At 48.4% G+C, this 18,025-nt stretch overlaps 1 protein-coding gene across 3 annotated transcripts in view; it reads left to right on the top strand.

Moving 5' to 3' along the window:
* The first annotated feature begins 348 nt into the window (after window positions 1–348).
* Window positions 349–18,025, top strand: part of FAAH2 (fatty acid amide hydrolase 2) — a 195,339-nt gene continuing 177,662 nt past the window's right edge. For 2 of the 3 annotated variants that reach the window (XR_014969987.1, XM_085630339.1), the window contains exon 1: window positions 373–791. Coding sequence is in view for 2 of the 3 variants with exons in the window: in XM_085630339.1 (XP_085486465.1) it covers window positions 399–791 (393 nt within the window). In the remaining variant the exon portion in view is untranslated. Of the gene's footprint in view, window positions 792–18,025 lie in introns of all 3 variants that reach the window. The other variant, XM_085630341.1, reaches the window with a different exon arrangement.

The following is an 18,025-nucleotide window of genomic DNA, read 5'->3' as shown; positions in this document are numbered from 1 at the left end:
GGTAAGAGGCAGGGACCTCGCAGTCGTGGTCTATTCAATCAGTGACCAATTTAGGTATACTAATGATGTAGAATGCCAGAGAGTGCAAAGGAAAGTTCTGGTGTGGGTGAGATCCTCACACACAGAAACGTAATGGACCGCTTTGGAGCAGTCAACCGTCTCCATGACAGCATCTGTCATGGGCATGCTGCTGGCACTGTCGTACAGCAATGACTGTTTATCTGCTTCAAGGCAATAAATAAGCTTAAGAAGAAGTGTCACTCCAGGTGTCAGGCATAAGACCCACTGTAAACATGGAAAAGTCACACCTAAGCAGGCTGAAAACTAGGCAGTTCTGTAAAGGTTAGGCAGGCTCAGGCCGTTCTTGACCTGACCTGCAGCCTGTATCCTCACCCAAGATGGCCGCATTGAGCTGTCGTACTGGTTTAGCACAACGTCGAGGTCGGACATGCTGGGGTCAGGCACAACATCAGCGGTCTCGCTTGAGCTGGGCCTGCGCAGTGCCGCCGGACTGCACCACCCGCCCCCGGCCCGGCTCTGACTGCCCCCTGCGGCCGTATCACGCTGTTACTCAGACATTCCTTGCCATGGCTCTGTCCTACCTGGAGCGTTGCCTAGTGCTGCTGCTGCGCGCGCTCTCGCGCCTACTGCTCGCGCTCTTCGCCCTGGTCGCGCGCCTGTCAGCGGTTGTTGGGGGTCGCAGGGGCGGGCCGTTGGCTGTGGAGCCCCCGACCGAACCACTGCTTCTACTGCCGGGGGTGCAGCTGGCCCGGAGGATCCGGCGCAGACAGGTACCGGTGAATGCCATTGTGGGGGCGGGTGTGGCTTTATCGGGAGGACCCCAGAGCTTCCTTATGGACAACGAACGGCCCCCTGTCGGGGCGGTCACATGGACCCGGCTTGCGCGTCACGTGATGAGCGGGGATTCTGGGAGTTGTAGTTGAGGGGGCTCCATTAGAGATGGGAACCACACCAGGAGACAAGTTGTATTCTCGGCTTTCTGATTGGATGTTGGGCTGCGGTGAGGGCTGTGAATGAGGGGTGCATTGCTTCTCTTGTTGAAGGAATCTTGCGTCAGAGAAAAGAACTTCACCCCTGATCTCTAGCAGCATTGCACCCCTAACAACAAGGCTTCTGTCTGCTCCTCACTGCCTGCACTCTAGTGCCATCATCAGGGCTTCTCTCTACCCCTCACTTCCTGCACTCTAGTGCCATCATCAGGGCTTCTCTCTACCCCACACTGCCTGCACTCTAGTGCCATCATCAGGGCTTCACTCTATCCCTCACTTCCTGCACTCTAGTGCCATCATCAGGGCTTCTCTCTACCCCTCACTGCTTGCACTCTAGTGCCATCATCGGGGCTTCTAGTGCCATCATCAGGGCTTCTCTCTACCCGTCACTGCCTGTACTCTAGTGCCATCACCATGGCTTCTCTCTACCCCTCACTTCCTGCACTCTAGTGCCATCATCAGGTCTTCTCTGTACCCCTCACTGCCTGCACTCTAGTGCCATCATCAGGGCTTCTCTCTACCCCACACTGCCTGCACTCTAGTGCCATTGTCAGGGTTTCTCTCTATCCCTCACTGCCTGCACTCCAGTGCCATCATCAGGGCTTCTCTCTATCCCTCCCTGCCTGCACTCTAGTGCCACCATCAGGGTTTCTCTCTATCCCTCACTGCCTGCACTTTAGTGTCACCGGTATCAGGGCTTCTCTCTGCCCCTCACTGCCTGCACTCTAGTGTCATCATTAGGGTGTCTCTACCCCTCACTGCCTGCACTCTAGTGCCATCATCAGGGCCTCTCTCTACCCCTCACTGCCTGCACTCTAGTGGCATCATCAGGGCTTCTCTCTAACCCTCACTGCCTGCACTCTAGTGCCATCATCAGGGCTTCTCTCTAACCCTCACTGCCTGCACTCTAGTGCCATCATCAGGTCTTCTCTGTACCCCTCACTGCCTGCACTCTAGTGCCATCATCAGGGCTTCTCTCTACCCCACACTGCCTGCACTCTAGTGCCATTGTCAGGGTTTCTCTCTATCCCTCACTGCCTGCACTCCAGTGCCATCATCAGGGCTTCTCTCTATCCCTCCCTGCCTGCACTCTAGTGCCACCATCAGGGTTTCTCTCTATCCCTCACTGCCTGCACTTTAGTGTCACCGGTATCAGGGCTTCTCTCTGCCCCTCACTGCCTGCACTCTAGTGTCATCATTAGGGTGTCTCTACCCCTCACTGCCTGCACTCTAGTGCCATCATCAGGGCCTCTCTCTACCCCTCACTGCCTGCACTCTAGTGGCATCATCAGGGCTTTTCTCTACCCCTCACTGCCTGCACTCTAGTGCCATCATCAGGGCTTCTGTCTACCCCACACTGCCTGCACTCTAGTGCCATCATCAGGGCTTCATTCTATCCCTCACTTCCTGCACTCTAGTGCCATCATCAGGGCTTCTCTCTACCCCTCACTGCTTGCACTCTAGTGCCATCATCAGGGCTTCTCTCTACCCCTCACTGCCTGCACTCTAGTGCCATCATCAGGGCTTCTCTCTACCCTTCACTGCCTGTACTCTAGTGCCATCACCATGGCTTCTCTCTACCCCTCACTTCCTGCACTCCAGTGCCATCATCCGTTCTTCTCTCTACCCCTCACTGCCTGCACTCTAGTGCCATCGTCAGGGCTTCTCTCTACCCCACACTGCCTGCACTCTAGTGCCACTGTCAGGGTTTCTCTCTATCCCTCACTGCCTGCACTCTAGTGCCATCATCAGGGCTTCTCTCTATCCCTCCCTGCCTGCACTCTAGTGCCACCATCAGGGTTTCCCTCTATCCCTCACTGCCTGCACTCTAGTGTCACCGGTATCAGGGCTTCTCTCTGCCCCTCACTGCCTGCACTCTAGTGTCATCATTAGGGTGTCTCTACCCCTCACTGCCTGCACTCTAGTGCCATCATCAGGGCCTCTCTCTACCCCTCACTGCCTGCACTCTAGTGGCATCATCAGGGCTTTTCTCTACCCCTCACTGCCTGCACTCTAGTGCCATCATCAGGGCTTCTCTCTACCCTTCACTGCCTGCACTCTAGTGCCATCACCAGGGCTTCTCTCTACCCCTCACTTCCTGCACTCTAGTGCCATCATCAGGGCTTCTCGCTACCCCACACAGCCTGCACTCTAGTGCCATCATCAGGGCTTCTCTCTACCCCACACAACCTGCACTCTAGTGCCATCATCAGGGCTTCTCTCTACCCCACACAGCCTGCACTCTAGTGTCATCATCAGGGCTTCTCTCTACCCCTCACTGCCTGTACTCTAGTGCCATCATCAGGGCTTCTCTCTGCCTGCACTCTAGTGCCATCATCAGGGCTTCTCTCTACCCCTCACTGCCTGTACTCTAGTGCCATCTCCAGGGCTTCTCTCTACCCCCACACTGCCTGCACTCTAGTGCCAGCCTCAGGGCTTCCCGTTACCCCTCACTGCCTGCACTCTAGTGCCATCATCAGGGCTTTTCTCTACCCCTCACTGCCTGTACTCTGGTGCCACCATCAGGGCTTCCCTTACTTCTCACTGCCTGCACTCTAGTGCCATCATCAGGGCTTCCCTTACCCCTCCCTGCCTGCACTCTAGTGCCATCATCAGGGGTTTCCTTACTACTCACTGCCTGCACTCTAGTGCCATCAGCAGGGCTTCCTTTACCCCTCACTGCCTGCACTCTAGTGCCATCAGCAGGGCTTCCCTTACCCCTCCCTGCCTGCACTCTAGTGCCATCAGCAGGGCTTCCTTTACCCCTCACTGCCTGCACTCTAGTGCCATCAGCAGGGCTTCCTTTACCCCTCTCTTTCTGTGCTCTAGTTCTAGCATCAGGGCTTCCTTTTACCCATCACTGCTTGCATCCTATTGTACACCAGACTGTGCTCTTCACTAGCCCCTAAATACCATACCTTCCTGCATTTTGCTCCACCCTTGCCTGCCCCATTCTACCATTGCCTGTATTCACCCTCAGGTTACCTGCATTGTATCTTTTAGCAGTGCTTGCACCCTATTATTGCCTGCACTTAACCCCATTGTGCACCATTGCCTACATTTTACCCCAGCCTTACCTGCTAGCATCCTGCCACTCCTTGGATTGTACCTTATGTGTCCTTCTGCTTCCATAATTGTCTGCGCCTCACCGCACATTTGTGTGAATGTTTGCCTCCGTTATTGTCATTAGGCCTCTTTTGTCATGTTGGCTAAATGCACAGACTTTCAAGAATCGTCCCCTCTTACTCCGTAACATAGTGAGGCGTAAATGTTAAGCCTCATAACATTTTCAAATGTACTAGGTGTATATATGTATTAATATTACAAGACCTATGCTTTACAACAAGAATAATACTACTTATGTTTTTAACTCGCACTTCTGCCGCTTTTGTAAAAGATTTTAAATAATCATACAATAAAGTTATTATTATTACTTGTGCATACATTTGTATTGCAAGTGAACCGTGTTTCAGTCTGACCTGGATGTCTTATGCCAAACCTCGTGTCAGAGTAAGCTTTAACAGTCCAACCTTGCTACTCACTAAAAGTTAAAACTCCATAGGAGGTTTTTGAGAATCCACTGAGCTTGAAGTTGTGTATGGTCGCGGGGTTTCCAATGATAGTAGCAACTTTTAACTCGAGGATTGCCAGCGTGCCTTTGAGAACTGGCCCAATAGACATATGTGCTTACAAACACTGAGAGGACAGAGAAGCACACTGAAGAAATGATTTGCAGTATCTGAAGGTTGAGCGTCCGCAGCTTAAGTGGTGCCCCCAGTGCTGAAGGACCCATCCCCAAAAAACAAAGATGGCCTAAGACTGTGCAAATGAAAGGTACTGGTTGGGTGCACACGGTGCGTTGCATCACTCCAACAGAGGGAAGTGGGCGGACAGAAATCCCAATGGTCTGCAAGTGAGGAGGGGAGGCATACCTGAGGCAATTAAATATATCCTGGTGAAGATGAAGCGTAGGGTGAGTTATAAAAGGGATATTTAAATGTTTTACTTATATAGTCTAGTACATACTTCAGCAGGAACATCTAGACCAAGCGATCATAAGATCGTATTTGTGTATGCTGCCCTGGGCTGTGGCGGGGCTAACGGAGGTTGCTTTCTATGTTGAGGACAGTGAACATATGGTACTAGGTTACAGCTCAGTAGGTGGTGATAGAATAATGTGACAGATTAAGCTATAAATGGCTTAGAAATGAGAGGAAAGGATGAACTGAAGGCTAAATATAGCAGAGGTAATGAAATAGGTGGGAGAGCTGGTGGTGGTAGTCCTGAAAAGGTGTTAATTTCTGAGAAAGACTTCTAACTGCAGTGTCTTCACCTTGTGAATATCCCCAGACGGCAGACTGGATCTGGAAACTTTTGTAGCAATTTGTCGCGTGTCAGTAGGTGGTATCATGCTGCTCCGCGGCAGATGTATCCCACCCTGGATATGGTGTCAGGCCCTTATATATGTGCCACCTCTTAGCGCTGACATCAGTTCCTTTCTTTCTGCACCCACTAACGCAGATCTGGAGCTTCCAAATCCTATCATACCTAACAGAGATCTTGTCCCTCAAAAACTTTACAGTGTGCAGCATGACACCCCCTAAAACAACAGGCTTCAAACCATATTGTACTTGTAATAAACAGATGTAAGTCACTCACACCCATGAAGACGGTCTCTGGTGCCTCGGCACCAAACACAACGTTTTGCTATTACTGTGCTAAAATAAATAAGAAGGCCATTCGGGATCGAGAGGCCAAACTTGATACTGCAGAAGTCAAGAAGTTCAAGACATAGTTTCAGTTGAATTCACAAGCATGGTCGTGCTGTAGTTCTTGAGGTCGTTCCCTTGACTGGTGGTTATCTTTAATCAAGAAAGTAAAGGAAATCCCACAAGAAACATAAAAATTCCAAGCATGGGTCCCCTTCGTCCTGCCAATCCTGCCTTTTGGAGTTGCGCAATGCTTGGAATTAACACTTTCCTTGGATCAGACCATTCCAGTCCACAACAAACGGTGATGCCGCAACAGCTGCACGAGCTTCGCCTCTCCATGGACAACATTTTTGGTACCTGTTTGGGTCCCTCTGAAACGCCTTCAGGTCCCATGGATCTGAGGTGAATGCTGGTTGGGTTCCCGCCGGTGGTTCCATCCCTGGTGAAAACCGCTCCACTTGCCCTCAACCAGACACAAATGTGATGCCAATCCCACATTCGTATCTGGCTCCATGACTTTCTGCGACATTTCTTTGGCACTGACTCCGAGGCCGGCGTGATGTCGCATACCACCTACAGCACCCAGACTGATACCTGAGCATTTTCCCGATGCCAGACACACATGGTATATTTTTATCAGACTCCAAAATGAATCCCTTACCTGGACACCACTCTGACCCGGACTATACACCATATGTTGATGATGATCAGGGTGATTCTTTTCAGGATGGTGTGGACATTTATGACGGTCTAAAGTGTGCCTGTGGTCTAGATACCTCCCAAGACTTTGGCCTGTCCTCACCTAACCCCTCTATGGTAAAAAAAAATTCTCTACAGTGATTAGGAGGACGTTGGCTGCCTTAGACGTCATCCTGCCAACAGCAGGGGTCAATATTATTGTGCTCAGTGAAGTCCTCAACCCGGCATAAACCACTCAGAAGCCTCATCTGCCCTACCACCAGTCAGTAGGCAAGTGGTATAGACGTGCTCCACGGCATCCAGGTGTGTTTTTTTTTACTACAAAACTCACCCAGGATAGTTTTGTAGTGCAGGCATCCCCCAGTCTACTAAACCCAGATGTATTCCCAATTCCTCCCCCGGACAGAGAATCAAAGCGAATGGAAACAATCGTAAAACACATGTTTTTAACGCCAGCCTTGCTCTGAGATCAGTGACTACTGTTTGTTTCTTGGGCAGGTATTCACATGTACTGTGGGACAAAGTGGCAGAGATTTTGCCAGCTGTCTCAGAGGACTTCTGCGTCACATTGCAACGACTCATCTTGGACAGTCAAGATGCTCTGAAATACGCCAACAGGCCTGGCCCAGACACAAAACTGTCTGGGTTGGGTAGTGGACACTAGAAGGGTGCTAAGGCGCCACACCTGGATGCACTCTACAGGCTTCTCTTCCGATGTCCAGCAGTTCCTTATGGACATGCCATTCAACAGTTCTCACTTGTTTTTAAGTTCAGAGGCCCATATCTCATCGTTGAGATATAATTTATTAAAAACCCATCTTTTGGAAGACCTTACAGTATCCCCTAGAATAAATTCCCTAATGAGCATAACGTGGTCTGAGAATACATTGTGAACCGTGCTGGAATAACCTAGCCTAAGATTACGTGAGGCGAGAACAAAATCAATACGAGATGAGGACTTAAATCTACTCGACCAGCAAGTATATTCTTTTTTGGAGGGATTATCTAGACGCCAATGATCAGAGAGATCCAGAAGTCTTTTATAATTAGAGATGGTCTGAAAAATTTTAGGTTTAAGTTTTTTTTTTTGTTGAGATGATGAATCCAAATTGGGATTCATTAAGACGTTGAAGTCGCCAGCGATCACAATATCCCCTGACACAGTCAATAAAGATTGAAACATCTCTTCAAAAATATTGAAATCATCATTTAATGGGCCGTAGCAACTGAGAAAAATAAAAGGTCGCGGTCTATTTTTAACTCTACAAGAAACCCAGCACCAACGCCCTGAGCCCCCAGTTTCTGAGTGGATAATTTCCGCATGTACATTTTTGTTTATAAATATCGCGACCCCCCGTTTAGATTCATTACATGATGCAAAGCACCGATATGAAGCCCATGATTTAAACATAGAAAACTGATCTATCTTAAAAGAAGAAATATGGGTCTCCTGAAATAAAACTACCGATGGATTTTTTGCCTTAATCCAAATTTCAACCGCTCGTCTTTTCTTGATGTTATTTAACCTATTGACATTAAGAGAAAACAATCTCAGACTGTCCTTATTTGACATCTTAAATTATCTAAATATAGGGAATCGTCTGCAGGACTCATCTCGCCCATGCCTACTAACACAAAAAACCTGACATCATCAACTTCATTTTTTATTATAACACCACAGCCCTCCCACCAAACTACGTGACCACCCTCACCATCCTCACCTCCCTGAACCCCCCCCCCCCCACCCTCCCCACCAATGGTCAAACTTCTCCACCCCACGCTGACCATCGGATCCTACCCCTCACCATCAGGGTGACCTGTCGCACCCCCTGGGCCCCCTGCATTCCGTGCTCCACCATGCTCAACTGACCCCCCCCACTCAATCCCTCCAAAGAGAAAAGAAAAAAAAAAGAAGGCTGTCAGAACTTAATGCTTCTATCAGCATCTAAAAAAAAAAGAGAGAAGCACAAAAAAAGGAAAAAAAGCTCCATATAATTTCCTCTACATTTTGACCTCATGAAGAATTCGAAATTTCCCTGAGCAAGTCCTGTGCTGCTGCAATGTCAGATAACATAAAGAATTTGCCTTTAACCAAAACTTTAAGCTTGGATTGTTGCGCTATTGTGGCTTGAGCTCCTTTAGCTTTAAATAATTGTAGCATCTGGACAAACTCTTTTCTTCTCCGAGCAGCAGAAGCAGACATGTCTGAAAAAATGCGGCACTTCACAGTTTCATTAACAAAAAATTGTCTTTTCTGAATAGCCGTAGAGAGAATCGTCTCCTTAATCCGTGTATCAGAGAAATTTAATAGAATTGTCCGAGGAAGAGAAGAATTGGGGAAAGGTTGAGCAGGAACGCGATGCGCTCGCGTAATGGTCAAGTCGCCCTCGTAATTAGGAATCACTTGAGATTTTAGAAAGGAGGTAACCCACTGCAGCGTGCTAGAGCCTTCAAGACCCTCGGGAACCCCCACTATACGAAGGTTGGATCGGCGATTATAATTCTCTAAGTCGTCCAATTTAGATTCAAGTGTACGTGAAGCGAGAGAGAGCTGGTTTGCATCCTCTTTGACCTTAATCATTTGATCCTCCAAATTGGAGATACGAGTTTCGGCTTCTTGGAGTCGAGCGGGGAATGTAGAAAAGAGATCCTCCATTTTGTCCAAGCGCTGATGGATTGAAGCCAGCTCGGATTTCTGAAATCTCTTCAGCTCGCGGACCTCATCGAGGATTAAATTTAACATATCCTTGACAGACATCTGAATCTCCCCAACGGTCTCAGTATCTAAATCTAACAACGGACTGAGATGACTCACATTAGAGACAGACTTCACTGGGGAAATTAAAGACTTATCAGTTGTAGACTCCTCTATACCGGGGCGTCCCAGAGTCAATACGTCATCCGTAGTTATCGGAGAAAGTAGAGAAGGTATAGAAGACGCCGCAATGTTGGAGTTGGAGTTATGCAGAAAATTGGGAGGTTGAATAATTAAGGAAGGACGGGCAGGGCAAGCTTGGGCGGAAGTGTTTTGAGAGAGAGCGGCGCTTTTCTTATCGAAAAGAGGAAAGGATTTAGAACTCTTAAGCGCTTCCATTAGGCTGACCTGCGCAGGCGAGGAATCCTGAGTAAGTGAGGAAAGTGCCGTTTCTGTAGAATAAGAAGCTTTTAAGTCTGGAACTTTTAAGTCTGGAGACGGAGTTTCACCGATAGATTCTTCTAGCTCAGACTGATACCTGAGCATTTTCCCGATGCCAGACACACATGGTATATTTTTATCAGACTCCAAAATGAATCCCTTACCTGGACACCACTCTGACCCGGACTATACACCATATGTTGATGATGATCAGGGTGATTCTTTTCAGGATGGTGTGGACATTTATGAAGGTCTAAAGTGTGCCTGTGGTCTAAATACCTCCCAAGACTTTGGCCTGTCCTCACCTAACCCCTCTATGGTAAAAAATAATTCTCTACAGTGATTAGGAGGACGTTGGCTGCCTTAGACGTCATCCTGCCAACAGCAGGGGTCAATATTATTGTGCTCAGTGAAGTCCTCAACCCGGCATAAACCACTCAGAAGCCTCATCTGCCCTACCACCAGTCAGTAGGCAAGTGGTATAGACGTGCTCCACGGCATCCAGGTGTGTTTTTTTTTACTACAAAATCTCACCCAGGATAGTTTTGTAGTGCAGGCATCCCCCAGTCTACTAAACCCAGATGTATTCCCAATTCCTCCCCCGGACAGAGAATCAAAGCGAATGGAAACAATCGTAAAACACATGTTTTTAACGCCAGCCTTGCTCTGAGATCAGTGACTACTGTTTGTTTCTTGGGCAGGTATTCACATGTACTGTGGGACAAAGTGGCAGAGATTTTGCCAGCTGTCTCAGAGGACTTCTGCGTCACATTGCAACGACTCATCTTGGACAGTCAAGATGCTCTGAAATACGCCAACAGGCCTGGCCCAGACACAAAACTGTCTGGGTTGGGTAGTGGACACTAGAAGGGTGCTAAGGCGCCACACCTGGATGCACTCTACAGGCTTCTCTTCCGATGTCCAGCAGTTCCTTATGGACATGCCATTCAACAGTTCTCACTTGTTTGAGGAAAAGGCTAACTTGACCTTAGAATGCTTCAAGGAGAGCAATGACACAGGCTTCTCTTTAGGCGTAGCTCTGCCTACATGCCCGTTTCACCATACCACTTATCCCTTTCGAGACTTCAAACAGGCTTACCACCAGAGGTGCCAGTATGGACCTATGCAATATCAGCAGCAGCAAACCTCCCAATCCTTTCAAAGTAGAGGTAGGAGAACAGTTAGTCAGCGTCCAGGCCCTTAGGGACAAAACTGTACCCAAATCCCTGCCTCCATCCCACAGCTGCCGCAAAGCCACTTCAATTAACGCTCAGATGTACTTGACCTCCCTGGTTAAAGAATCCTTACTGCCGATTAATGGGCTTTCCAGATCATAGACCATGGCTGTTCTCTACCCTTCCTGTCTGTTGCACCGGACGTGCAACCTACACTGCAAAATCTCCCAGAGGATCACTTGTCTATACTCCAAGGAGAAGTTCTGGCCAAGGGAGCGGTAGAGAGGGTACCAGCATCAGAGACTAGTACTGGTTGCTACTCCCTTTATTTTCTAGTGGAGATAATGGATGGAGGCCTCTGTCTCATCCTAGATCTCCACCCTCTGAACTTCTGTCTTCGGAAGGACAAATTCAAAGTGCTTACTTTGGCCCAAGTTCTGTCTGCCTTGGATCCAGGAGACTGGATGGTAGTGAGCGCTCAATTTGATTGACCCTTATTTTCACTTCCTAGTCCGTCAGTACCACAGGCGCTTTCTGCGGTTACAGGTAGCCTCCAGCATTTCCAGTTCTCGGTGCTCCCTTTTGGTCTGATCGATGCACCTTGGGTGTTCACCAAAGTCATGGCGGTGGTTGCAACTCATCTGCAGAGTTTGAGAATACCAGTCTTACCATACCACACCGACTGATTGCTGAAGGCAGGTTTGCCTCAGGCAGTTGTAATCCACTTCCTGATAATGGCCGACCTGTTGACATCGTTGGGATTTTCCATCAATGTGCCGAAGTCACACCTGACTCCATTACAATGACTCCCCTTCCTTGGAGCCATCCTAGATACAGTGCTTTTGCAAGCCATCTTTCCGCCTAAACGAGTCCAAGACATTTAGGCTATGATCCTGATGTTTCAACCTGCCGCTGGGTCTCAGTGAGTTTGACTCTGATGCTTCTTGGCATCCTGCTTATCAACCGCGCTAGGTCGCACATGCGAGCTCTACATTGGGATATGAAGTCTCAGTGGGCTCAGCGCCATAGCGGTCTGTCAGACTCCATCCTGGTGATGAAGGAGATTGTGAAAGGCCTGCGGTGTTGGCTGCTAAACTGTGATTGGACCAGAGGCAGACCCATCCCCCTACCATACTCAGAACTAAAGGTTGTGATGGATACATTTTTACTGAGTTGGGGGCGATCATCTGGGAGACGTAGAGATCAGAAGACTTTGGTCTCTGGAAGAACCTTGCTTCTACATCAACTTGCTGGAGTAGTCCGGGATTCGCTTGGCACTGAAGGCATTCCTCCCAATCATCAAGTAACTAATGGGTACAGGTGCTCATAGATAACATGACCGTAATGTGGTACTTCAACAAACAGGGCCGTACAGGGTTGTGGACGTGTGCCAGGAGGCGCTGCATCTGTGGAAGTGGCAAAGCGCAGAGGTCATCTCCCTTGCCGCATACCACCCTGCAATATCTTTTAAGACCAGGATGGACAAGCTCAGCCACTGTTGTCTAGCAGATCACAAATGGTGGTTACACTCAGCTGTGGTAAATTCGTCTTCCAGCAATGGGGAGAACCCTGGCTCAATCTATTCGCCACCGCAGGGAGATTGAAGTGTCCAAGCTTTTGTGAGCTGGTGTTCCCAAGAAAATCCTCTTTAGTATCCGCCTTTTACCTGCACTTAGGCTCAGGACCTCTGTATGCCTTTTAGTCCTTCCTCTCCTTCACAGAGAACTGAAAAAGATCAGGAAAGACCAGGCCTAAGTCATCCTAGGGGTCCTGGACTGGGTGAGGACAGAGTGGTACTCGGAGCCTCTGGCTATAAGCATTTGTCCTCCAATCTGGCTGCCAATAAGGGAGAACCTTCTATCACAGCAGCAAGGCTTGGTTCTGCACCTGAGCTTGCACAACCTACATCTCCATGTGTAGAGATCGAGAGAAGACAATTGATGGCTTTCGATCTTCCTTAGGTAGTTGGTGTTATTCTAGCAGCCAGGTATCAATCTACCAAAACTGTATATGCTGGTAGATGTATTTTGCTTAGTGTTCCTCCTGACGTTCAACCCTTGCGAGCAGGTTTATCTGACAGTCTTTTATGTTTCATCACTCCAGCAATTTTCTGTGACCACAGCTAAAGGTTAATTATCAGCTCTATCGGCTTTTCTACACTTACCGGATCAACCAGCCCTTTTCAAATCGCCTGCTTGTGATGTGCTTTTTGAAGGTGTTTATGATGCCGAAGTGGGACCTTAATCTTGTTCTAACCCAGCTTATGTGCACTCCTTTCAAACCCATGCACAGTTGCCCTCTTCATCTGATAACCATCATGATGATATTCCTTATAATCATAACATCGGCCTGGAGAGTGACTGAACCACAGGCATTGTCTGTAGTTCCTCCGTACACTTCGTTCATCCCAGGCAAACTGGTCCTCTGAACCAAAGCAACATTCTTGCCCAAGGTAGTCACGTCCTTTCATATATGGTCACCATGCTTGCTTTTTATTTGCCGCCTCTTCCTTCCAAGTAGGAATAACAGCTCCACCGTCTTGACCCAAAAAGAGCTCTTTGCTTCTTCGTCACAGGAGGACCAACTTTTCGTCTCTCTGGGACTAAAAAAGGAAAAGCAGTGCAGAGAGAACCATCTCCTGATGGATTGTACTATGCAAAAAGAACAATTGATGGACAGAATGCTGAACAATGTCATACATTCACCCCAGTACAGAGATCTGGGCCTAAATCCATAGTGTTTTTGCTCACCATGCCATTCCAGTTTGGACCCAGCCATATGCAAATCAGTCTTGAGCCTGTGCCCAATGGGAACAGTCCAGCCCGAACTGCCAGGTCAGGTCATCCCTGGACTAGAAACAAGCATCCTTGGACCGGTTTCGGGGTTTCACCCCTCATCAGCCAGGATAGCTTGATTCCAGTGGCATGGAGAGCAGTTCGGGCTGGACTGTTCCCATGAGACACAGAGTCAAGACTGATTTGCATATAGCTGTGTCTGAACTGGGGTGGCAAAGTGAGCTAAAGAATGAAGATGGATTCAACCCAGATCTGTGCCTGGGGGTGAGTGTTTGAAAAAGTTTCAACACTCCTCCTGCAGGTTTACACAGACTCCGCAGGATATCGTGGCATAGATTTGCAAGTTTTGTGCACAGAACTAGATATTTTGTGGCCTTTTTGCAGCCCTTTATTTTACTCATAATCATTCCTTTTCAGCCTTAAATTAATGGGAACTGTTTTAGCTGTGTTTTCCACTTTGAAATGGACATGTTTAAAGTGATGAGAGTGTTTGCAATATTCTCCTTTGTGCTAACATTCTGGAGCTTAGGTTAAGCTATGCAGTTGCAACACGAAGCACTATGGAAAGGCATGCGAGTCATGTGATCCACCTGCTGCCAGTTTAAAGTCAAGTAGAAAATAAGTGATGCTGCTGATAAGGAAGACCACATTTACAACATCCAGTTTCGAAACCAAGCTGATTAGAGACACTGGAGCATACATAGTGTACGTACACAAGCTGCTCAGAGACACAGGAACAGCTCCATTGATGCATACTGAAGCTGTACAGAGACACAACAACACACACAAGACGTCAGACTGAAGCTGTACAGAGCCACAATACACACAGGACATCAGACTGAAGCTGTACAGAGACGCAACACACACAGGACGTCAGACTGAAGCTGGACAGAGACACAACAACACACACAGGATGTCAGACTGAAGCTGTACAGAGACACAACAACACACACAGGACGTCAGACTGAAGCTGGTCAGAGACACAATAACACACACAGGATGTCAGAGACACAACAACACACACAGGACATCAGACTGAAGCTGTACAGAGACGCAACACACACAGGACGTCAGACTGAAGCTGGACAGAGACACAACAACACACACAGGATGTCAGACTGAAGCTGTACAGAGACACAACAACACACACAGGACATCAGACTGAAGCTGTACAGAGACACAACACACACAGGATGTCAGAGACACAACAACACACACAGGACATCAGACTGAAGCTGTACAGAGACACAACACACACAGGATGTCAGAGACACAACACACACAGGACATCCGACTGAAGCTGTACAGAGACACAACACACACAGGATGTCAGAGACACAACAACACACACACAACATCAGACTGAGGCTGGACAGAGACACTGTTGTGGCTCACAGGAGAGCACTGACAGCCCGAGGCACACGGGAGAGAAAGAACTACAAATCCCGGTGCGCATTGCGTGATGACGCTCCAACGTCATCACGCACGTAGCGAAGATGCTGAAAAAGGAACATCCGGCATCGAGCGGGTGCCAGTTATTTTGGTTCCAGGTTCCCGCGAGGACGTGTTCGAGTGAGGACGATTGGCGTGCTGGTAGGGGTGCTCTGCACCAACCTTGCATTGGCGCTGATTGTGTTACATTGTAGCTTGTAGTGTTCCCGGTCCTTGCGTAAAGCAAGTTAGTGACTTTACCGCTACGGTTCCGTTGGACGCCTCCCATGGCATTGCGGAACCGCTGTGGCGTTGTAAACTATTGATGATGGTCATGTTCAGTTGTACTTAGCGACTCAAAGGAACAGAGTCGCCCCTTGTTCATGCAACAGTGAGAATCTTTCCAGGGGAACAGTGCAAGGCACGCCCGCTGGATTATTTGAGGATTGCCCCCGAGACTGTGGGGATTTTGTCTTTGGCTAGCGCCCTCCCAGAAGTATGGGAATAGCGCTCTGGGTTCGTGCAGAAGCCGTGGAAGTAGCGGCAGGCAGCATTATGGTCTGACGCTTCGCTGCACCTCAATTGTTTCTTTTTCTTATAAACAGGGGCGGAGAGGAGACTTCTGGCATACGTCCATCCCCTCCCCCTGTTATACCCGAGGTTCCAGATTTGTGGTTCTGAACATTCTTGATCCTCGGCTCTCCGGGTCCGCCAGGCAGGAGTGCCCTCTTTAATTTACAGGTACAGCAGGGGAAAGATAGGGAACACGTGGAGTAAGGGGGTTTTAGGGGTTGTCCTAACCAAAACGCTTGTGCTTTCTCTTTTTGATCTCCCTCCCCGCAGTTCCCTTCCTTTCCTTCCCTCGCCTGATCACCCTTCTGTGTCTGTCATACAAATACCAGACCAAGGGGTTATCAGGAGGTGGACCCCTTACAGCATCGTGCGACCCTGAGGACGATGGACTGCGACAGACACAACACACACAGGATGTCAGACTGAAGCTGTACAGAGACACAACAACACACACAGGACATCAGACTGAAGCTGTATAGAGACACAACACACACAGGATGTCAGAGACACAACAACACACACAGGACGTCAGACTGAAGCTGGACAGAGACACTACAACACACAGAAGACGTCAGACTGAAGCTGTACAGAGACACAACAACACACACAGGACATCAGACTGAAGCTGTACAGAGACACAACAACACACACACGATGTCAGACTGAAGCTGTACAGAGACACAACACACACAGGATGTCAGACTGAAGCTGTACAGAGACACTACAACACACACAGGACGTCAGACTGAAGCTGTACAGAGACACAACAACACACACACGACGTCAGACTGAAGCTGTACAGAGACACAACACACACAGGATGTCAGACTGAAGCTGTACAGAGACACTACAACACACACAGGACGTCAGACTGAAGCTGTACAGAGACACAACACACACACGACGTCAGACTGAAGCTGTACAGAGACACAACAACACACACAGGAAGTCAGACTGAAGCTGGACAGAGACACAACAACACACACAGGACGTCAGACTGAAGCTGGACAGAGACACAACAACACACACAGGACATCAGACTGAAGCTCTACAGAGACACAACACACACAGGTCGTCCGATTGAAGCTCAACAGAGACAACAGAGCATAGTTAGTTAGACAAACACTGCACATGGTAACATGGACAGTAACACATGCACACCGTGTCGAAATAAAGAAATATGAACGGAGGCACAGAAAAGCAGACCGCCATACTGCACAGTGATACCCAGAATGTACAGAAAACATCTGGATGAGACCCATTCAAATGGAGTAAAACCATTCAGACACCAGGCCATACGCTATTAGATCGACGCAATCTGTACAGAGGCACAAGAAAAAGAACAAGTTGGACATACCCAGGCAGTCCAGACACATGGACAGACCCAGACAGATAGAAGCTATTTAAAGACACTAGAACAGGTCTAACCAGGCATAACACAGTAAAAGAAACATGAATAATCAAACAGAAACTCCAAAGAGACCCAGAAATACCAATGGATACATAAAGACGCAGCAAACCACTGCACTGAGACGTATACACCAAAAGACACGTCATGAGACAGCAATATGGTCATCAACAAATGCTCCCAATAGAAAGAGAACAAGCATTTGCAATGCAATAGGTCTCGCGTTTACGCGAGTTTGAGCTTTGGCATTGTAAATGGCAATGCCTTTTATTTATGTTTTGGTTGTTAAAACCTAAATAAAGGCATTGTCATTTACAATGTTAATAGCTTAAACTCTCACAAAAGTGAGACATATCGCATTGCAAATGCTTGTTTAAAGGACGCCCCAGACACAACTTCCCCAAACTACTAACCTTCAGCGATAGGACAAAACTGCAAGCTCGTCTCAAAAAGATATTTTGCACCTGGTCCCACAATCTTACCTCCGGAGAGCTAAAACGAAAGCTCTACCCCAACACTACCAGCCTGTGAACATACAGAAGTATGAACCCACCAGGTCAGGCATAGTCTCTTCTCCTGCAGGACTATTTCATAGGCTGTCCTGTTACATTCTTCCCTCTCCTGTCACCGGCATTCGCTATCAAGTCAGACACGATGCTAATGCGCTGTTTAGCGATAGCAAATAGAGAATTGGCCTGCTAGAGTGCCTTAGAGCCTAGTGCAAAGCAAGGCTAGGCACTTGGTGAAAATCCCAGGCTGCTGGTTTGCTAGCGCTCAAGCTGGCACCTAAAGGGAGGTCCGAGCCTGTGTGTAAGTGGGAAATAAGCAAGTGCAAGGCTCTTGGAAGACAGGGCTGTGCTTGGCTATCTGCAGTTAGCTTGCAAAGGAGGGCAGTTGTTGAAGGGAAGTGTGCAAATGTGCTTGTGAGTAGCCTGCTTCAGACACTCTGGCTGTGTCAGCACAAGAGGCCTGCAACGGCAGCCTCCAATGCCTACAACCATACCATCCTGAAAGTGCTCGATCTCGGAAGCTAAGTAGGGTTGGGCCTGGTTAGTACTTGGATGGGAGACCGCCTGAATTTACCAG

The sequence above is a fragment of the Triturus cristatus genome, chromosome 10 (assembly GCF_964204655.1).
Source record: "Triturus cristatus chromosome 10, aTriCri1.1, whole genome shotgun sequence".
Classification (NCBI taxonomy): Eukaryota; Metazoa; Chordata; class Amphibia; order Caudata; family Salamandridae; genus Triturus; species Triturus cristatus.
This window is presented reverse-complemented; position numbering and strand designations above follow the sequence as displayed.